The sequence below is a fragment of the Meles meles genome, chromosome 4, assembly GCF_922984935.1.
Source record: "Meles meles chromosome 4, mMelMel3.1 paternal haplotype, whole genome shotgun sequence".
NCBI classification, from domain to species: Eukaryota; Metazoa; Chordata; class Mammalia; order Carnivora; family Mustelidae; genus Meles; species Meles meles.
In genome coordinates this window covers 44,544,498-44,567,912 of record NC_060069.1, presented here as the reverse complement: position 1 = coordinate 44,567,912, position 23,415 = coordinate 44,544,498, and the positions used below count along the sequence as shown (strand labels likewise).

The window sequence follows — 23,415 nt, the reverse complement described above, 5'->3', positions numbered from 1 at the left end:
CCAGATACACATTCTTGGTTGACAAAGGGTTTTTGTTCTTTTAGTACTTTAGATATATTGGCTCACTGCTTTCTCACTTCCAGAGTTTCTGATGAGAAACATGTTGATAATCTTATTGAAGATCCCTTGTATGTAATGAGTCACTTTTTTCTTGCTGCTCTCAAAATTGTGTTTTTGTCTTTTAAGAGTTTGATTACAATATGTCCTAGTGTGAGTCTCTTTCAGTTCATCCTACCATGAGGTTGTTGAGCTTGGATGTTGTTCTTCATGTCTTGTTATGGTTGTTTGTTGTTATCATCAAATTTGGGAATGTTTTGGTGATTATTTCTTCAGATATTTTCTCTGCTCCTTGATCTCTCCTCTTCTGGGACTCCAGTGATATATGTGTTGATCTGCTTCATGGTGACCCAAAGTTCCTTAGTGTCTGGTCATTTTCTTTAGTGCTTTTCTTTCTTTTCTCAGACTTAGTAATTTCCATTGTCCTATCTTCAAGTTTGTTAATTCTTCTGCTTGCTCAAATCTGCCTTTGAATAGTTAAATTGAATTTTTGATTTATTGAACTTTGTTTTTGTCAGTTTTATACATTTTTTTAATTTATTTTTTCTTTTTAATTTTTCTTTCATTTTTTAAAATTTCTTTTCAGTGTAACAGAATTCATTGTTTATGCACCACACCCAGTCCTCCATGCAATACGTGATCTCCATAATACCCACGAGGTTGGGGGAGCCAGGTGGTGGGTATTATGGAGGATTTACTGAACTTTTTTGCTTCAGAATTTCCTTTTGATTTTCCTTTAGGTTTTCTATCTTTTATAGATTTTTCTATTTTATCTTCTATAAATTTTCCCTTTTATTTTTTCATTTTCTTTGTTCACCTTCTCTTTTAGTTCTTTGAACATCTTTAATATGGTTTTTTAAAGTATTTGTGTAGTAGATCTGGCACCAGGTTTTTTTTAAAGCCCCTTCCTTCCTTTTTTTCTTTTCCTTCTTTCCTTCATTCCTCTTTTCCTTTGAATGGACCACACTATATTGTTTCTTTGCATGCCTTTTGATTTCTTTGCTGAAACTGGACTTTTGACTCTTACGATACTCTAACTCGGGAAATCAGATTTTCCTCCTTTCCTAAGGTTTTATTTTTATTTTTTTGTTGTTGTTTTGGGGCTTTTTAATTGTTGGAGGCTATCTCTGTGCCAAGAATCAGTCTGCAGTATAAACTTAAGGTCTTCCTCAGGTCTTTTTTTTTCTGCATGTCCTTGTGTATGTGGCTGCTTTTGAATATCCTAGATTTCAGTGTCTGACTCTCAAAAGGGGAAAAAGAGAAAAATGAAATGGTGGGAGGAGATGTTGCCCTTTAAATCCTCTGGAGTCCCGTCAACCAGAGGGGAAAGACTTGTATCAATTATGGGCAGTTCAATAATGGCCACTACCTCTTTGCACCCCAGTGATCAGAAGCAGGAATTAGCAATCAGCGCACAGATTTCCTGTATTTGGAGGGTAGTTTTTGTTTCTTTTTGTTTTTTTCCCCCTCCTGGGTTGTGTAGTTTTTGTGCCGGCTGCTCCAGGAACACTAACCCAACTAGCTGTTACAGGGCAGAGGATGGGAGTTGAATAGCTGCTACTGTGCTAAGAGCTAAAATTGACTGAATTAACCACAGTTTACCATCCAGTACTTCCCCTGGAAGTTGCAGGCCTTCAACAGACTACTCTGGAACTCAATACAGTTCCAAATTAGTTACATCACATAGATTCTGCCAGTACAGTTATTGTGTGGGTGACAAATTTGTGGTACTTCCTATTGTGCCATCTTCCCAGAATCCATCCTATTTATTTTTACATACACTCTATCTTACATTGATTCCTTAAGTGATAGCATTTACTTTTTAATGCAGTATGTCTCAAATTAGAATCTAAGATGTATTCTCTGGGGTTTGTGAGTACTCCATATGAAAACACTTGTTTATAATTTAATAGGGGAGAAGGAGATAGACATTAAATAACATAATAAAACTTTGATAAATGGTAAAAGGAGAAGTACAATGCACACCATTAAAGTATTTTCTAAACTCCTAATTTTGGCCTGTTTTTAAATAACTGGATTTAAGAATTATTTTAAGGTTTTTTTAAAAGTGTAATACTGCGTTTTGAAATTGTGTAAGGATGCTGCAATGTGTTAACAGCAGCAATCCCTGTGAGACCCACTATTAATGAAATGGAATACTAAAAATTGCATGAGCAGAATTAAGTTTCTTAAGTCTTGTTATGGATACTTGGTCAAATTCTTTAGGGGTTTAGGGGTACCTCTTTTTTAGAATATTCCTGTCCCTTTACTAACCCCAACCCCATCTCTAATTGTATTATAGGACTTCATTATTATCCTAGTTGAAACATACACAATAGTATATTAGATTATAATATACTAATATATTAATATATACTAATAATGGATTAACAGTAGGTTCCTGTAGTTTACAGTAAGTTTTCCTTTGTATTTGCTGTATCTTTACATAGTCCTCTTAGGTAAAGACATGTGTTGCTATCTCTCTATAGATGAAATAAATGAGTTTAAATATCACTTGTGACTTACCTGTATAGTGAGATTTACTTGAATGGTAGAGTGAAATAGAGACAGCACCAGAACCAAGTCTTTTGGTGTCACTTGAAGTCACTTGAAGTAAGGTGCAAGGGAAGGGGTTTCTTCACTTGAAATAAGTTTCAAGTAGATTCTTCTTAAGTCTTGTTGTTGTTAATTGACTGCTAAGTAAAGCTGATAATTTCATGTCACGTGTTCTGCTATTCACTGTCCCAGTTACAGATCCCAAGGTCTTAAACTAGCCAGATTTGCTACCATTTCTAATTTCAGTGCTCTTTACCTCACTATTTCAAAGTGTGTGCTTTCTGGGGCCAAATTTTTCTGCATCGCTTCCTTTAGAAGTACCCTGTTCTTTAACTTTGTTTCTAGGGTGTTGTGTCTTTCTGAATTGTGTATCATACCCTCCAAACCCATTCAGGTTGTCCTACCCATTTATTTCCATTCCTACCTCCTCCAAATTGGAGAGCTAGGGAGTATTACTTTCTCAGAAACCATTTCTGTATTTCATAATACAAATTATAATTAAGTAAAATTATTAAGTAAAAATAGAATTAAGTAAATTATTATTAAGTAAAAGTATAGTTTGTTCCAAGTTAAATGTCTTAATTCTATACTTGCTAATACAATCTTAAATATTTTTATCTTTATTTTAGGCATCTAGACTTGAGACAGACATCATGCCTCTTGAGCTCCTTTATATAGGCTCTTATTCGAGACTATTTTTTATGACCTGTCTTTTTAAAATAGCTAGCTTTTCTTACCCTGACATTACTTTTGGTTGAAATTCTTGCTTAATCCTCAATGTGAACACTCTTGTTTCTTGTCCAATTTCATGTTCTTTATTACCATCATTTCCCTTCAAGTATGATCACTCACTCATGTTAATTCTAAAGATACATCTGAAAATAACTTATTGTACGTACATTACCATGTTCTTCAAGTCAAAATTGCAAATTATTTCACCAGTCTATATTTTTTATTTTGAACAGAACTTCAAAATTAAAATAAATTTTATGGTGTGAATGCTAATATCTTTTTTTTTAAAGGATTTTTTTTTAATTTATTTATTTAACAGAGAGAGATCACAAGTAGGCAGAGAGGCAGGCAGAGAGAGAGGAGGAAGCAGGCTCCCTGCCGAGCAGAGAGCCCGACATGGGGCTCGATCCCAGGACCCTGGGGTCATGACCCGAGCTGAAGGCAGAGGCTTCAACCCACTGAGCCACCCAGGTGCCCCTGAATGCTAATATCTTAATAGCAACTCTAACCTATAGTATTTTACAAGTGCCATAGTTATTAACCTCCTACAAACTGAGGAGTTGACTCAATATAATTTTTTTGCTTTACTTTTTATTAAAAATTTCAAAAATACTGGGGCACCTGGGTGGCTCAGTGGGTAAGCCTCTGCCTTTGGCTCAGGTCATGGTCTTGGGGTCCTGGGATCGAGTCCTGCATCGGGCTCTCTGCTCAGCGGGGAGCCTGCTTCCCTCTCTCTCTCTCTCTCTCTCTGCCTGCCTCTCTATCTACTTGTGATCTCTCTGTCAAATAAATAAATAAAATCTTAAAAAAAAAAGATAACTTCTATACAACGATGATGGTAAAAAACAACTTTTTTCACTGTATGTTTGTTAATAAATGGGCAGAGGGAAGCAAAAGGCTTTGTTGCCATAATTTTTGAAGAATGTAACTTCTTTTTTAAGTACCCTTTTCTTTCTTGCCATCCTCTGTAATTGCTTAAACAAAATAGGGTGAAGTTGTACCATTAATTTTTTTGTTGAAGTGAAATACTATCAATTTGAGGAATCTCTGTGGGTCATTGGATAATTTCAGATATTCATAAAATCTCAAATGTCTGTAAGTTGACTACTTTTACTTAAATAATAATCATACAAAGAGTATTTGTATCATGTTGATTAATAGAATTTAAATTAAAAATTTGAAAAACAAATAGTATTTGTATTTATTAGGTTTGGTTTTCACTAAATTATTTGAAGATAAATTATTACAGTCAAAGGTAGGACCTGCATATAAAGTAGTTAATGTCATGTTTATCTAATAAGGTATTCTCATTTTTAACCTACTGCTTCATGTTCATGCAACTGTGTTGTCCTTAAGCATTTTATCACTTTGCCAAAAATAGTGTAAAACATTTGAACCTTTTAGGAAAGCCGGTACACCTGGAAGAAAATGGTTATTTTGTGTATAATGTTTCTTTCACACCGTTTTTATGTTTAATTCTTTAGTTAATTGGAATAGCAGAATTATTAGTGTTCATAAACATACCTCCTAAAATTTGCTTAAAGGATAGTCATTTTTTTTTATTCTAAGAAAATGTCATTTGAAATGGTACTTTTATACTCTTAAATATGCAGGAGAAAGATGATTTTGAGGGGAATCATGTCAGTTTTCTGGTATGTTCATGATATGTTCTGATATGTTTTTCATTTGGTATTTATTGCATTTTATTCCTTAAATTTTATTTCATCTACATAATAATTTCCAGGTCATCCCGAAAACCAAGCTTCTTTCGATCCATATTTAATCAGGCATATTTATTCTACTTGGTTTTTTTGCTGTTGTTTTGCTTTTGGTTTTTTTGACTCTTCTTATTCTGTGAGTGGTAACAGGTGGTAAGCAATAATTGCAACTGAAAATAGAATTTTTTTCTGGGTAATAAAAGATTGGAATCTTCCTGGTATCCTTGGGAATAGAAAAGCTAATGATATATGAGCAACCTGGGAAGAGTTCTTATGCAAAGCATATTTGTGGATTTTTTAAGAAGACTGGTAAACTCCTTTACAAATCTTAAGAAAATTATGTCTGTTTCAACAGAAATAATTTATTTCTCAAAAGCAAATTTAACTGTTTATACTTAATTCTTTTCATCTGGTGCTGGAAACTGTATTCATTGATTAACATATGGAAAGCTCATATAAAATTAAAATTTAAGAAATAGCAGATCTTTCATTTGCTTCTGACATTTATGAATGTTGATATGGAATGTGTCGATTTTCCTGTTAAGCTAACACATTTACAATACTTTTCTTTAAGGCAAATCCTCCTCCAGTTCTGGTCAACACAGAGAGCTTGGAAACGTCAACTTATGTAAGTCCAATTTCCTCCACACATTTAAATAATTCTTCTTTTCCTGTTCAGTTTTTGATACATATACAAAGATCACAGCTTCATTTTCTTTAATACATTGTACTTGTGATGTTCTTTCACTGATCTGTAGTTGTTAAAGTACATGAACCAATACAGCCCCTTTTTGATTATTTTTTTCCCCATACTTAATGTAAAGCAGAAATGTTGAAATAGAAATTTATGGTTTATTTTTAAATTAAAATGGTCGTTTTTCACTAAAGGTTATCATTGACCAGTGGTCACTTACACAGTGCCATATATTCAGTCATTTTAGAAATCTAGTTGAGTGACTAGATTTTTAGTACCCAGGTTTATATGTATACTCAAGTATTAGTTACATAACTTCATACTGAATTGAGTAGTACTTCTCTATAAAATTACTTGGTTAAAAAGCCCTTAAAGATAAGCACCCAGAACAGCAGAATCTAATCCAACATTTTTTACTCCAGAGGAAAATGTCTTTGGAGATATTTATGTCGAAGTAGTTCCTATGCTTTTTTTTTTTCCATTCAAATGGTATATAATTTTATAGACTGTAAAAGTTCTTTTCTTTCCCATTTTTAAATGTAGTTGATTTCAGTTTATACTTTAAAACACTGGCTAATCCAAGGTCATGAGGACCCTTACATTTTCTTCTGGGAGTTTTATAGTTCTAGCTCTTACACTCAGATCTTTGATCCATTTTGAGTCAGTTTTGTATGTTGTGGGAGGTAAGGGTCCGACTTAATTCTTTTGCATATGGGTACCAGTTGTCCTGTCCCATCACCATTTGTTGAAAAGACTATTTCTACATTGAATGGTCTTGACATCTTGTAGGAAATCAGTTAGTTATAAATATATGGGCTGAAGCACCTGGGTGGTTCAGTCCATTAAGCATCCGACTCTTGATTTTGTCTCACATTCATTAACATCCAGCCCTGCGTCTGCCCTAGTTGTGGATGAGAAGCATACTTAAGATTCTTTCTCTGGGGGCACCTGGGTAGGTCAGTGGGATAAAGCCTCTGCCTTCGGCTCAGGTCATGATCCCAGGGTCCTGGCATTGAGCCCCACATCGGGCTCTCTGCTTGCCTCTCTGCCTACTTGTGATCTCTGTCTGTCAAATAAATAAATCTTTAAAAAATCTTTAAAAAAAAAAAAAAAAAAGAGCCCCCTCTCTCTCTGCTGCCTCTCTGCCTACTTGTGATCTCTGTCTGTCAAATAAATAAATCTTTAAAAAAAAAAAAAAAGATCCTCTCTCTACCTCCCCCCAACTCTGCTTGCATGCATGCTCACTTTCTGTCTCTCAAAAATATATATATAAATATAAATATATGGGTTTATTCTGGATTCTTAATTCTCTACTAGTGATGTTTATGTGTATCCTAATACCAGTACCACATAGTATTGATTACTATAACTTTGTAATATTTGGAATCAGAAAGTATAAGTCCTGCAACTCTTAAAGTTTGTTTTGGATATCCTGGGTTCTTTGTGTTTCTATATGAATGTTAGGATCAGCTTGTCAATTTCTGCATGCAAAAAAGGGACAGCTAGGATTTTGATAGGAATTTATTTCAATCTGTAGGTAAATGTGGGCAGTACAGCCATCTTAACAGTATTGTGTTTTCTAATCCACGAACACAGGATGGCATTCCATTTGTTTACATCTTTGTTTTCAGTAATGTTTTAATTTTCAGTGTACAAGTCTTAAACTTCTTTCACTTAAGTTAACTTCTTTCACTTCACTTAACATTTATTCCTGAGTATTTTACTCTTTTAATGCTGTTGCAAATGGAATTGTTTTCTTCATTTTATTTATGGATTTTGCATTGCTAGTGTATTAGAATATAACAGATTTTTAGGAATTCATTTAGAAATATAATAGATTTTGATCTTCTGTCCTGCAACCTTACAGAATGTATTTTCTAATGTTTTTGTGTAGATTCCTTTAAATTTTGTATATAAGACGATGCCATCTGCAAAAGGAGATAGTTTTACCTCTTCCTTTTATAATCCAGATTGATTGGTTGCCTAATTGCCCTGGCTAGAACTTCCATTACAATGTTTAATAGAAGTGTCAGGAGCAAATATCCTTTTCTTGTTCCTGATCCATGGTTAAAAAGCTTTCAGTCTTTTTCTGTTAAGTATGATGTCTTATACTCAATTTTTAGTATTAATAGATATAATTTCATTGGCATTGGGGTTGGTTCTGTCTCTGTGCATTCCTGCTCTTTTTTTTATATAGTGAAAAATATTAAGGGAAGGCAAGTTAAAAATTCTGAGTTCTTACTGGTTTCGGTAATAAGATGAAAATGAAGTAATTTGGTGAAATTCTCATCTGTCTTTTTTTCCTTAAGATATCCTACAGATAGTGAGGTTAGGAAAATTCATTCAACTTGACTTTGGTAGTTTTCTTACATACTTAGAAGCTTCTTCACTTTTTCCATATATAAGATAATTGATAACTGCCAATATTTTTAAATCAACCTAAAACATTGCTGTTCATTGATTGTTTAATAAAATCTTATAAGTAAATTCTTTGAGGTTAAGACTTTTGTATTTAGTTATGTTAATTTTTCAGTAGGAAGAATATTTTCTTCTTCCCAAATACATTTTTTTTTTAAAGATTTTATTTATTTATTTGAGAGACAGAGAGCACAAGCAGGCAGAGAGGCAGGCAGAGAGAGAGGAGGAAGCAGGCTCCCTGAGGAGCAGAGAGCCCGATGCAGCGCTCGATCCCAGGACCCTGGGATCATGACCTGAGCTGAAGGCAGAGGCTTTAACCCACTGAGCCACCCAGGCGCCCCTTCCCAAATACATTTTTATTTTTAGGTTCTTACCTTGTGATGGTATAGACTTTGATGTTTTTAATTGCCTGAAATTATGCATTAATAGGAACTATGAGTCACATGACTGTTGATAAAATCTTTACTTCTAATATATTAATCTACAGTTAGAAAGGAATTAATTACTGAATTGAACCTAAATAATAAGTAATTAGTAAATTAGGCTTATTTTAAAATCTTCCTTTGGAGAAGTCTTATACTGATTATGTAATAGGATTTGTTGGTCCTGTTCGGATATATTGGTATAGGCTGGTGAAAAAATGAAAATCTTTGGGCCTATAAGGGACTGAGGACATCTGTGTTATAAATTTTCCTCTGCCTCTTAATGGCATGTATGTACCCATAATTAAAACAAATTGTATTAAAAAGAAAAAATTTTTACAGGTTAAAAATTAATAAATTAGTGCTCTTCCCAGTATACTAGCAGCAACTAACTGTAAATAAGTCCATTAAATCTATTGACAAAAATATGAAATACCTAACAGTCAGCTTAATAGGAAATTATAGACTTTATAGTAAGAAAACTATAAAACTTTGCTGATGGCTTCAAAGAATACCTAAGTAAGCAGAGAACAGATCTTATTGCTGAGCAGGAAGACAATGTAGAGATCGTCATTTTCCCCAGATGAATTTGGTTTAGGACCAGTTATAACCCCCCAAAAGAGAGCAGGTGAGTTGGGGGGGGGTGCAGGGAAAGGGGTGGGGAAGAGGGGGAGAAAGGATAAGAAAAAGAAAGAGGAAGAGTTTTAGAATTTAGTTGCTCTGTTGTACTAACCACTTCAGTCACCATATGTGGGTAGTAACTCCTGTATTGGACAAGGCAGATGATAGAACATTTTATCATCACAGAAACTTCAGTTGAACAGTGTTGATTTATAAAAAAGTAAAAACTCAAGAGTAATCAAGTAAAATTTAAAATAAAAGTAATTGTGAGAGATTTCCCTAGCAAATAATAAAACATATTATAAAACATCATTAATTAAAACAGCAGTTTTAATTAACTGGATAGATCAATGGAATACAACTTAACCTACACATATGTTATATAATCTGATTTTCTTTCCTGGTCAGGTTTCTTTTAGATTAGTTGCTCTTAGTTATAGCTTTATAGGATTTTTTCTCCATAAATGTTAGGATTTTTTTTAAATGTTTAAGAATTTACCACCTATTCTTAAATGTCTGTGTAATTTGTGCCTTTTATCCAGACTACTGCCATAACTTCTTCACCAGTATACTTTTTTCCAGTTGTTCTTCATCTGTTCCATACTATCATAGCTCCCTTTCTGGAAAATCTTTAAACCTATTTGATGCTCAGAAACTTTCAAGAATATTTCTCACTGCTTACTACAGCATTCAAGACCTTTCACGGTCAGGCCCCAGTCGACCTCTAGTTTCTGTTCCAGTTTTGATCCCCTACACAATCCTATTTTGTTGATAGGCCTAAATTCAAAACCCGGAAAATGCTAGCAATGACAGTTCTCAGGAAGTATTCTAGATCTACTCTCCTAATTTTAAAGAAGAAAAAAATTATTTTGTTAATAATATATTCATTTTGCCTAAAGATCAGTCTTCTCTGGTTTTATTCCCATGTTATACCTCACCCATCCTGCTAATTGAGAGTAATAAACCTTACATAATAATACAAATAATATATTAGTCAAGCATTTCATTCCTATTGGAAGCCACATTTTGTTAAGATATAAAAAGAAAACTAAGCAAACCAACCATTGTGTAGTTTTGCTGGAAAACATACTGCTGTTAAAAATATTATAGCACCATTGTTTTTTTCACTTTTACTGTTAATGAAGTGCTACCTACAGAGCAATTTGTAGTTTTGGTAATGTACTCTTAGCATTTTGAAGCCCAGTTTGAGTATGTTTAAACAGACAGTTTTAAGTTATGGAGGGTTTAAGACTAAAGTCATTCAGAGTCCCTCTGTTCTTCTCACTTTTCACCTTTTAAGATCACTCTGTGTTACCTGGAATCCTCACCAGCTCTCAGTGACTTAGCATTAAATTAACTAAGCAGATTTACCATATATTTACCTTTCGAGAAGGCTTAATGGTGAAAATCTCAAATTTCTTAAAACAGAAATCATAAGGTCACAGTATAGAAATTTTACTTATAAACACCAAAAGGACCGTATAAGCACACTTACGTTGGAATGTTTTCCAGAATAAAATTTCAGAGTATTTGGAAATAAACAAATGAACAAAAATAGAGCCCAGTGTAGCAGTTTGAGATTTGCCAAAGCCATGTGCTGAGAAAAATTTATTAATTTTAATGGATGTTTTTAAAAAGAGAAGAGTAATCAGCATAAATTAATTGGGTGTTCACCTCAAGAAGCTTTAAAAAAATGTCTAAGGAAAGAATAAAGAATTGATAAAAATAAAAGCAGAAAGTAATAGCACAGAATGTGATAGATTAATTAGTATTAAAACTACTTTGATAAGGACTGACACTTTTAGCAAGTCTGAGCAAGGAAAAATAAAGGTGATACAGATAACCTTTAGAATAAGGAAAGTGGTATAGCTGCAGATAAGGGTTTTATTTTTCTCATACAAAAAGGACTTACAGTCAAGTTGGTAGGATGTATATGTATAAACCTCCTGCATTCTAGATGCATAGAAATCTGTTAGAAGGTGGAGGAGGGACAGTAAAATATCCTCTAAACTGAGAAGGCAATTTGAGATGAAAAAATGAAGCAGGCTGCTCCATACAGTTTACACAGTTCTGTTCAGGATAACTTACTGACAGAGAAGGGTGGGTTTGGGTGGACAGTCTGAATTGTCAGCAGCTGCATGGCTGTTCCCCGTGAAGTCTGACCTTGGTTCACAGATTTTGTAGAGTGAGGGGACTTGCAGAAGAGCATTGTAGTGAGATCGAAGGGTTCACATGCACCTAATTGACCACTAACCTTTAAATGGATTTTGTGGCGCCATCTGTTCATCAGAGAGGGGAAAGACCATATTGTCTCTTATAGATTTGTGGGAGGCCAAAGGAAGCCTCCCCATATCCAGGCCATGGTGGGGATTTCTAAGACATGTGTATTAATCTCCAAGGGGCATGGTACTTGGGGTGCCCAGAAGTCATCAAGCAAAACATATGAACAAAATGGAGGGCCAAAGATGGAGTCAGTATTGTCCACACTCCTACAGAATGAAAGATTAAAAAGGAAGAGAGAGAGAGAGAGAGAGAGTGAGTGTGTGTGTGTGTGTGTGTGTGTGTGTGTGTATGCATTCATAACATAATCTCAAAAACAAGAAAAAAAGCTGTTTAGGTAAGAAAGAGAGTTAAGAAAGTAGCAATTGGGTTTGAATCCATTAGAGCCATATAACCAAAAAGGTAGAGGAGATAGGTTTCAGAAGCCCTCAAGAAAAAAATCCTGAGCCCTGAACTGGACCTGAAATAGGGGTGCTTTCTTATAGTATGGTGAAGAAAGCAAAGTAGCTTACATAAATATCATTATTCTGTTATTTAACTATTCTATTGATGTATAACAGACCACCCTGAAACTTCAGTGGCTTAAAATATAGTTCATTATTCTCACAATTTTTTGGGTTAACTGGAAGGTTCTTCTGCTTCATATTGGCTGGGACACTGGAAAAGGCTGGAAGATCCAAAATAGTCTCATTCATGTGACTGGCAGTTGATAATTGTTGCTAGTTAGTGCAGCTGGGGCTTTTGGCCAAGGGCCTTAATTCTCCTTCATTTGAATCTTCCATGGGCTGTTTGATATTCCTCACATTATAGCTAAGTTTTTTTTTTTAAGATTTTATTTATTTATTTGAGAGCAAGAGATCATGATCGGGGAAGGGGGGTGCTGCAGAGGGAGAGAGAGAGAAGCAGGCTCCCCACTGAGCAGGGAGCTGAATGTGGGGCCGGATCCCAGGATCTCATGACCTGAGCCGAAGGCAGAGGGGTAACTGATTGAGTACCTTCTAAGACAAAGGCAGTTATTACAAGTCATCACGTGACCTCGAGAACCCACACAGCATCATTTGTGCCACATTCTTTTCAACAAAGCTCATCTGGGATCTGCCTAGATCCAAAGGAAGGAGAAATAGATGACATCTATTCATGATAGGATGGTTTAGCCATGTTGCTAAAGAACATTTAGGATGGAAGATGGGAGAGAAATTTGGTTTATCACAATTCCTGTTTGACTTATCAAGTATTTTGCACCTCATATCAAAAATGTTTAAAGCAATGACATGAACCTGAATTAATCCAATTCCAAGGATTATTTACCTTTCAGCCTCACTGTGAAAATTACTAATTCCAGTAGGGAGTAGGGAATAAATTGAAAAGAATAAGATAAAGTGCTTGGTCTATAAGATGTGAACAAGAACTTGAGTGGGGAATCAGATTTGGACATGAAATATTTAAGTGAAATTTGTGACAGAGGAATCAGTAAAGTAACAGATGCAGAGGTGGAAATTTGCAAGATATGTAAAGAGCAAATCATTCAAATTTGATGGTATGTAATACTCATGAAGAAGTGAATTATGTATATTAGGAATGAAGCTAAGTGATAAATTGGAGTCAGTTCATACAGAACCTTATATGAGTGTTTCTGAAAGTTTAGGAGCAGTAAGTATGTTATTGAACATGGGCCCCAGAAAGATCCATCAGTGTAAAACACATTAGAGTTATTTGGGCAGCAGAGAACACTAGTCCGAGTGTTGGGTAGATTACATTGGCAATAATCCAGAGGAGATTAACAAAGGCTTGAATCAAGGTAGTAGAGATAAGAATAAAGAGATAATGGTTTTCAGAAAAATTGAAGTATTCAAATCAATAAGAATTGGCACCCGATTAGATGTGTGGATCAAGGCAGTGAAAAGAGTTGAAGTTCCATAATATTAAAAGCTGTATGGGGGCGCCTGGGTGACTCGGTGGGTAAAGCATCTGCCTTCAGCTCAGGTCATGATCCCCAGGACCTGGGATGGAGCTTCACATCAGCTCCCTGCTCAGCAGGAGGATGGCGGAGGGCTGGCGGTCTGCTTCTCCCTCTCCTTCTGACCCTCCCCAGTGCTCATGCACATGTGCTCATTCATTCTCTCTCTCTCAAATGAATAAATTTTTTAAAAAATTAAAGCTGTATGTACCCTTTCTGTAATTTAAGGTCATAATACATGAATTGTCAACTTATTAATTACATTTGTACTCATCTATCCCTTGAAAATTTTACCTAAAATTATTAAAATGAAGTCAGATTATTTGATTACTACCACATTTAACAGGTTTGCATTAATAAATCCTACAAAAATTATGTCTTGACATTTCAAATTTTGTATTCTAAATTTCTATGCTACTTCTTTTTTCCATCAGGTTAATGGCACTGATGCAGATTACGAATATGAAGAAATCACACTTGAAAGGGTAAAAACTTAATTATCTTAAGATTTTATGCATAAATCTGTTGCTTAAAGAATTCTTTAAATATACTGCTCTTTCATACAGAATTCAAGGGAAAAGATTTTTCAAAAACATAACTATGTAATATTAGTTTCTTTTATAAGTACACATATTATAAAACTAACCATGGTATTTTTAGAACATGTTGCTCTTCTTTAATAACTTTTTTTAAAAATAAACTTCTTATTTAAAAGAGTTCTAGATTTATAGAAGTTGTGCCAAAAGTTTCCACTTATCTTGGCCTCAGTTTTGCCAGTTGTTAACATCGTACATTACTAGAATACATTTGTTTCAACTAATGAACCGATATTAAGTATTACTATTAACCAAAGTCTATACTTCATTTGGATTTCCTTAGTTTTTGTTTTTCTCTTTCAGAATCCCTTCCAGAATAGTACATTACACGTAGTTATCATGTCTCCTTAAATGCTCCTCATCTGTATCTCAGATTTTTCTGTTTTTAAGTTTTATTTTTATTTTTCATGTAAAGCATTATTGATTTAAAGTATTTTAGTATGCTAGTAATATGCTTATTGTTAACAGTTTTCTTTTTTAGCATAATGATAACCACAGTTATAGTGGACAAGATCCTATTGAAAATTTAGACACTCCCCCAGTCAGAAAATAATTTAAGGGTACAATTTAGATGTGTAAATTTTCTTGTAATAGTTACCTCTTAAGAATATTTGCATTCAATTGTTGATGGATTGCAGTAATGCCACCTTGCCTGACAAGCATTTTTGAGAAATGAAGTGTTTCACAGAAGTAAAATTTTCTAAGTAACTGAATGTCTGTTTAAGACTGAAATCCAGGGTGCCTGAGTGGCTCAGTTGGTTAAGCGTCTGCTTTCCGTTCAGATCATGATCCCAGGGTCCTGGGATCAAGCCCTGCATCAGGCTCCCGGCTCCGCGGGAAGCCTGCTTCTCCCTCTCTCACTCCCCTGCTTCTGTTCCCTCTCTCGCTGTGTCGCTCTCTGTCAAAATAATAAATAAAATCTTTCAAAAAAAAAAAAAAAAGACTGAAATCTTAGATAATTAGGCTTGTTTATATGTGAAGCCAGAGTGGACTTTGAGTGAAAATAGACCTGAGAGGGTCTTTTACTAGATGTATGCTAGATCTTTACTGCCCACTACCCAAATTTGGGTTACTCTAACCGTAGTACCTGTATTTTAGTATGGTATTTTTTTATTTAGTTTTTTCCCAGCTTTATTGAGATATAATTGACATGTAATTCTAACTTTTTAATCCTACTCATTTTCATTTTCTCCCAGTGCCTTATAAATTTATTTAGTTAGGAGTGGACATTGCTTTTTCACTTATTAAAAAACTTGAGTACCAGGAATTGGAAAGATGTTAAAGACTACAAACTTAGATGAATTAATTTCTAGAGATATAATGCACAGCATAGTGATTTTAATAATCAATAAGACTATGTTATATGCTTACAAATTGCTAAGAGACTAGATCTTAAATGTTCTCACCACAGAAAGAAATGACAGTTATGTGAAATGATAGAGATGTTATCTAAAGCAGTGGTTATAATCATATTGCAATATGTAAATATGTCAAATCAGCACATTGTACACCTTAAATTTATATGTCACATGTAAATTATATCTCAATTTTTTAAAAAAGCAAAGAAAAAGAACATGAGTACCTGAATGACTTGGTAACATCACACAACCATTGATACTATTATTCGTATTCTAGTAACTCTAGTTTTACTCTAGTAAAAAAGTTTAGACAAAAAAATGATTAAAATAGAATTTTAGGACACATCACAGTAGAGGGAATATTTAAGCTATTTAATTAACAGTTAAGTAATCAGTTCAGATGTATCTGCTTACTTGAGTTGCCTGAAAGCCAGAGTTAGAAGATTTTTGCAAAAATAAACAATTTTTTAATACCATTGCTTAGAACATTGATCTTTAAAGACTTTTTCGAAGCAGTAGAAACTTTTTTCAAAGAAAATCTTACTTAGAAATCCAGTATGTAAAACAAGTAAAAACTAGCACTGCTTTGTCAAAATTGACTTTGTTATCAAGAAAACTCACCAATTGACTTCTTAGGTTGGACTTTCAGTATTAATAATGCCCTTTGCTATTCAGCTGTGTTGGTTAAAGATGTCAGGGATGGGGAAAAAACATGTCAAAGATGATGACTTAACACATATAACTTGGTCATTTTAAAGTCAGCTGATGGCAAGGTTAGTAAAAGAAAAGCACCATCCCCTACCCCATTTTTAAAAAGTTGAAATAATGTTAATTTTACCTACTCAGAAATAATTGTAGTGGGAAAATCGCTTTATACTTTTTTTTCTTTAAAGAGACGTTTGCCTTACCAAACGTGAGTGGGATACATTCTAAAAGAGACCTATCAGTGACACCTCTGCAGAGAGGTGACTGATCTAAGGGCAAATTGCATATACTTTGAAAGAAATAACCATAATAGACTATACTTCAGAAGTATTTAGTTCCTACTCAGAAGTAATGCCTTTGAATTCTTCATAGAGAAAAAAAAGCTTCCTTATATTTCTTAATTTAGAATCTTCATGTCTCCTACATAGACACCTTTATGTATATGTTCTCCATGTTAGTACAGTTTCTAGGTTCTAAAATGACAGGAACTTCTCAATAAGGGTAATTCTTACTCAATCTCAATTTTTTTTTTTCTTTATCCATAGGGAAATTCAGGGCTTGGTTTCAGCATTGCAGGAGGTACAGACAACCCACACATTGGAGATGACTCAAGTATTTTCATTACCAAAATTATTACAGGGGGAGCAGCTGCCCAAGATGGAAGATTACGGTACATTTTGCATTTTATGTTGTGATGCTGAATATAATTTGTGTATTTTAATTTAGGCAGAGTGAACAAGGAATCAATACAAATAAACACAATCATAATAACCAACATAAGGTAGATGTTCAAATAACAAATGAATGAGATAATTGTGCACTAAGCATTGTTTCCCGCTTTTCATTTAGGAGTTAGTTTTATCTCAGATATTATAACATGTTGAAAAATAAATTTGATTGATGGTTTTAAATGTGAGCAAATTTGGGGCAGCTGGGTGACTCAGTTGTTAAGTATTCAGGTCATGGGCCAAGCCCTCCCATTCTAGCTCCCCCTGCTTGTGTTCGCTCTCTCACTGTCTCTCTCTGTCAAATAAATAAAATCTTTTAAAAAAAAGTGAGGAAATTTATAGAAATCAAAAAATTCCCTTTGTATTTTTAAATGTATTCACAAAATGTTTTCCATTTGTTTCCTGGGTAGGAAACATGTGTATAAACTTAGGATACAAGAGATGATACATAGCTGAATTTGTATCCTGTACCACAAAAAGTAAAGATTATGCAAACTTTAAAAAAGTAATACATTTTCTTAATTGAATGAATGAAAGTAATACTGATAACTTGTTTAAATTCAGTGTTCCATTGTAGAAGATAGCTTTAGCATACTTTGTTGTTTCCTTAGGCCATAGATTGTGGCACTTTTCCTATGCCCTTTTTTGGTGTGTATATATGTGTGTGTATATATATATATAAATAAAGTAGCAGTCACAAGTTTTAGGACTAAGGATTTTTATATGTTCTGTTAAAAATAACATCCGTTTATAAGGCTTTTGGTGCCTTCTGTAGCTCTTCAGTTTCTTGCCTTCTCACTGGATATGATAGGTGATAGATTAATGAAATCAGTTGGATATAAAATTAATAATTTGACCATTCCTGTAAATGCAGACATTTACTTCCTGATTCTATTACAGGCCTTTTATTTGTCCTTATGTGAAAATTAATGTGTTCCATTTGTTTCAGTGAAGAACATACCTTTAATATTCTGTTATATCACTGTCTTCGCATACAGAGTTTCTTTCCTCTTAAGAAAGTTAATTACAAAAAAAAAATTACAGAGAAGCTTATCAGGAACAATTTTAATATTTTAATTGCCTTTTGTTCTCTTTCCCTGCCCAATTACAAATGATTTCCCCCCCACCCCCGATGGAATGCTATGTAATTTAAACTGAGACCAGAACTGGGGGGAAAGTTACGACTAGAACATATCAAACTTTAAAAAATATATTCCGGGGTACCTGGGTGGCTCAGTGGGTTAAAGCTTCTGTCTTTGGCTCAGGTCATGATCCCAGTGTCCTGGGATCAAGCCCTGCATCCAGCTCTCTGCTCAGCGGGAAGCCTGCTTCTCCTACTCTCTCTCTGCCTGCCTCTCTGCCTACTTGTGATCTCTGTCTGTCAAATAAATAAATCAAATCTTAAAAAATAAAAAATAAATATATTCCTTTGTCAAATTAAAATACATTATTTACATGAGAAACCTTTTAATTAAATGATGTAATCTTTAGCTTCATATAAATTTCAAGAAATAACTTTATTTTTTTAGATCTATCTAGTTTGAAAAAGCAAGTCAAAAAATTACTTCTGGATATATTAGTGATTATCTCAGTTTTGCCACCACTGTCTCCGTGACCTTTAACTAATTATTTTGTCTGCACTTCTGTTTTCTTTTCTTTGAATCACAGCTCTGTCAGTCATTATCTGGGTGACCTTAGGAAAAATTATTTAAACTCTTTGCGCCTCAATTTCTCCATTTGTGAAATAAGAATAATAAGTATATAACTACCCTATAGGTTGTTGTAAGGGTTAAAACACTAAAAGAAGTACCTGGCATGTGGTTATTGCTAAATAAATACTAACATGCTGAATAAATAAAGCATAATGTATCTTAATGCTTACACATAATAAGCATATAAGAACCATACAAATTATAGTTGTCATTATTATTTAATATTTTTGTGTGATAATTTGTTACTTGCACTGTTTCTTTTGCTAGCCCTTGGAAAATATTTGTATTTATTTATACGAGTATTTGATACAGTGGAATTTAACAAAAAGTTGTTTTTCTCTAGTAAATGTATTTTCTCTAGTAAATAATTCTCTTTACCTTAAAAATGAAAATGACAAATTATCAAAGTGAAAATTAGATATTTTAATATTTAATTTTTATTTTTAATATTTAATTTTTATTTTTAATATTTTGGGGTTTTTTTCTCAGGGTCAATGACTGTATATTGCGAGTAAATGAAGTAGATGTTCGTGATGTGACACATAGCAAAGCAGTTGAAGCATTGAAAGAAGCTGGGTCTATCGTACGCTTGTATGTAAAAAGACGGAAACCGGTATCAGAAAAAATAATGGAAATAAAGCTCATTAAAGGTCCTAAAGGTATGGGGGGCACCTGGGTGGCTCAGTCAGTTAAGTGTCTTCCTTCAGCTCAGGTCATGATCCCGAGTCTGGGATTGAGCCCCACATGGGGCTCCTTGTTTTGCAGGGAGTCTGCTCCTCCCTCTGCCATTCACCCCACTCATGTTCTCTCTCTCTCTCTCAAATAAATAAAAACTTTTAAAAAAAGGTATTAAAGGTATGTAATAATGAAACTAGGATTATTATGAAATTACTGAGATAAATGTAACTATCAACTTGTTCACACATTCTAAGATTCACAGTACTGGTAATGTACAGAATGTGTGTGAAGTTTCAGAATTTCTATTCTGCTGCTATTTTTGTCTTAAGTAGAGTTTACTTAAACACTTGTAAGTCTTGTATAGTGTGGCTATTGTAATCATCAGTCTACAAAGTACCTTTAAATACAGATACACAGGCTAAGTTAAAAGATGAAAATATTTATGAGTGTGTCGTTAGTAGTTATATCTGCAGTGAGGACAGTTAATATTTGATTTTTGAATTTTGAAAACATTGATGGGATTGAGGATAAATGGAAATACTGATTCTAATTTATAGCTTCATGGAAGAAGTAGTATTCCAACAAATGAAAAAAAGAATAGAAAGCTACAGATTTATCTGGTTTTGAAGCTATGGGATTTATGAATTACAGAAATTCTTTATTTAAAAAATTATGATCATAGAGAGCCTCATTGGTGGTATAGTTAGTTAAGCATCCAACTCCTTGTTTCAGCTTAATTCCTGATCTCAGTGTTTTGAGATGCTGCCTGTGCTGGGCTCTGGGCTCAGGGCAAAGTCTACTTAATAAAACACTCTTTCACTCTCCCTCTGCCCCTCCCCACCTCCCTCACCCCATCCCCCTACAATCGAGCTCTTTTTCTCTAAAATAAATAAATCTTTAAAAAAAAAAAAAAGTAATTCATAGACTATTGGGAAAAGAACAAAATTATCCACATTTCTGAAGGCTATTCTGCTCACCACCAAAAATTTTATTTTTCTCAATTGTTTTAATCTTGTGAAGGTATTAAAAGTGTTAGAAGCACAAACATTATGGCAATAAAAGTGAAACGTAATTTTGTAATGCCTCTTTGAAATAAATAAATGCACTTACAAAAAGACTTTAAGAAGTAACCTGGTGGGGGATGGGGAAGGAACTTATTTATAACTATAGGAATACACACACACACACACACACACACATATAAATGATCATCTACTGACAACAAAGCAAATACATGAAACTTAAAAAGTAGGGAAATGGCACCTGGGTGGCTCAGTCACTTGAGCATCCAACTCTTGATCCCAGCTCAGATCTTGATCTCAAGGTTGTGAGTTCAAGCTCCCTTTAAAAAAAAGGCAAATAGATTCTTTTGTGTTTAAAAAAAAAAAACATGAATGTGATAAGACAGTCAATTTCTAGTTTTTAACCATTTCTTTGGACTTAAATTCATGTTAAATGTTGAAATTTCAAAACCAGTGTTTTCCAAACAGGTCTTGGGTTCAGCATTGCTGGAGGTGTTGGAAATCAACATATCCCTGGGGATAATAGCATCTATGTAACCAAAATAATTGAAGGAGGTGCAGCACATAAAGATGGTAAACTTCAGATTGGAGATAAACTTTTAGCAGTGAGTATAAGAAATTTGTTATTTTAAAAATCATTTTGATGTCTTCTCTCTCTCTCTCTTTTTTTTTTTTTTGGTTAACAAACTAGAATTTCTGCTTGCCAAAAATGTCCTAAATAATATTTAAATGAGTGAATACTAATCTTGGTTTAATCAAAATCTGAAAAAATGACTCTTGGTATTATCTGATTGTCTTTTTTTTTTTTGCCCCCTCTACTAGCTTCCCCTTTTTTTTTTTTTTCCTCCTCTTTCTTGTTGAAGGGTTAGGGAGTTGGATGCACAGAATTGTTTAAACAGTGTCATCTTTCATATGTGACTTTCTTCCCTCCCTTTTTTTAACTTAATTATAGTATAATGAAAACTGCTAAAGTCTTTACCCAACCCAAAACTAGAATATCAACAGTTTGTGTTTTATTCATTTGCTTTTTAAAAAAAATTGTTTAATCAGGGGAGCCTGGGTGGTCAGTGGGTTGAGCCTCTGCCTTTCGCTCAGGTCATGATCTCAGGGTCCTGGGATTGAGCCCCGCATCAGGCTCTCTGCTCAGCAGGGAGCCTGCTTCCCCTCTTCTCTCTCTGCCTGCCTCTGCCTACTTGTGTTCTCTGTCTGTTAAATAAATAAATAAAATCTTTTTAAAAATTTGTTTAATCGCATACATATGCCTGAATATTTTGTGTAATGTTAATTTATTGGGAAATTTTTTTTTAAAATATTTTATCTATTTGACAGAGAGAAATCACAACTAGGCAGAGAGGCAGGCAGAGAGAGAGGAGGAAGTGGGCTCCTGCGGAGCAGAGAGCCCGATGCGGGGCTCGATCCCAGGACCCTGGGATCATGACCTGAGCCGAAGGCAGAGGCTTTAACCCGCTGAGCCACCCAGGCGCCCCTGGGAAATTTTTTTAAAAGGTTATTGTGCTAAATGTAATCTTTTAATACTTTCTTTTACTTAGTATTGGTTTACTGAGATTTATCCATATTGTTGCCTGGAGCTAAAATATTCATTTTACCTCTACATAATATTCTGTTCTGGAACTATGTGGCAGTTTATTTGTCCAGTCTTCATCAATAACTGTCCTAGTCTATGTTCCCTGGGAAAATACCTGAAGAAAAGCTACCATGCTAAGGTTTTGTGGGGAGGTATAATCTTAGAAGCTTAGAGTGAATAAAAATGAAAAATGAGGCAGACAGGGAAAGTCAATACAAGCTATTATGTTTCTGAGCTAGCCATAATTTCATAAGAAAATGTTGCTATAAGTGCCTGTCATATAGGACAGTCTTCCAGGCAGGTGATATGACAGTTAAATAATCTTTAGATCCAGCCATCCAGAGAAAAGAAAGGATTTATCTCCCTGTCTCTTCTTCGGTAGAATCTGTCCGATGGGGCTAACTGTCCCAAATTTCTGGACTGTTACTCAGCTCCTCTGGGCAAATGCTAGGGAAGCCAGCTTCCATACTCCATAGCATAGTATTTCCTCTGAACTCAAGTGGTGGAAAGAACCAGAGCCTCAGTGATCTAGACAGATCAGACACAGGCTTTTGGACATATTAACTCTCACTCTACAGAACAACATATCAGCCATATCCAAGCACAGCCCTTAACCTAGGGCCTTCAACCCTAGATTGAAAGAGCTGATACTGGAGGAGACAAGGTGAGAGAAGCAGTAGCCAGGTCTCTCCAGTAAGCCCACAGCCAAAGCCTAGTAGGCAGGTAGGCTCAAGCAAATCTAAAAAGGCACATAAACTAGGTCTGATATAGTGGGGAGTTGGGTTATTTCCCTTTTTTTTTTTCTTCTTTCTTTTTTTCCTGGTAGTATGAATAATTCTAGGGAGAGCTGCTTTGTGTTCTGGTGAACATATATATACAAGAATTTAACTTAACTATTTATCCTAAGCAGTTGTCATGGAATATCCTCTTAGTAACATTATAGCAAAAACATACTGTTTTCCAAACCAATTATAAAAATGTACACTCCTGTCAGCAATATATAAATGATTTCTTTGTTGTACATGCTATCCAGTACTGCCTATTGTGGCAGCAAGGAGATAGACTGATTGTTTATGAGTTAATAATGGGGAAGAGGAAAGAGCTGACTTTGAACTACTTTTCTATACACACACACACACACACACACCCAGTTGAAAACAGCCTTCTTTCTCCACTGAGTTTTTCATTTGTACTTCTTAATTTCTTAGATACCATGTTTTCCTTTTATGGTTTTTCCAGAATCAGTTTTAGTGCTTGGGAAGCCAGCAATGTATGCTGATTGACCATTTAATAAGGCTTTGGTTGTCATAATTCCACTGAAATTATCTAATTCTTAGTTCTCATTTTAATTGACACATCAGGCATGGTTTCCTACTTCTTCAGACACTTTTTCCATTTTGCTTAACAGTTATACCTTCTTCTTGGTATTCCTCTTACCTCACTAGTCTTTCCTTCTCATTCTTCTTTTTGGTGCATCTTCTCCCTAACCTCTAAACATTGAAGTGATACAGGACTTGGTCCTTGTACATTTTTTCTTTTTGACAGGTGGTCAAATAACTTACTGTTTCATTGCACA

General features: G+C 34.4%; 1 protein-coding gene across 17 annotated transcripts in view; it reads left to right on the top strand.

Annotated features, from left to right (window-relative positions):
* Positions 1-23,415, top strand: part of DLG1 (discs large MAGUK scaffold protein 1) — a 257,847-nt gene that overhangs the window by 142,590 nt on the left and 91,842 nt on the right. For all 17 annotated transcript variants that reach the window (XM_046001681.1, XM_046001679.1, XM_046001684.1 and 14 more), the window contains 5 exons: positions 5,638-5,691; positions 13,890-13,940; positions 16,660-16,784; positions 19,044-19,213; positions 20,723-20,859. In XM_046001681.1, coding sequence (XP_045857637.1) covers positions 5,638-5,691; positions 13,890-13,940; positions 16,660-16,784; positions 19,044-19,213; positions 20,723-20,859 — 537 coding nt within the window. The remainder of the gene's footprint in view (positions 1-5,637; positions 5,692-13,889; positions 13,941-16,659; positions 16,785-19,043; positions 19,214-20,722; positions 20,860-23,415) is intronic.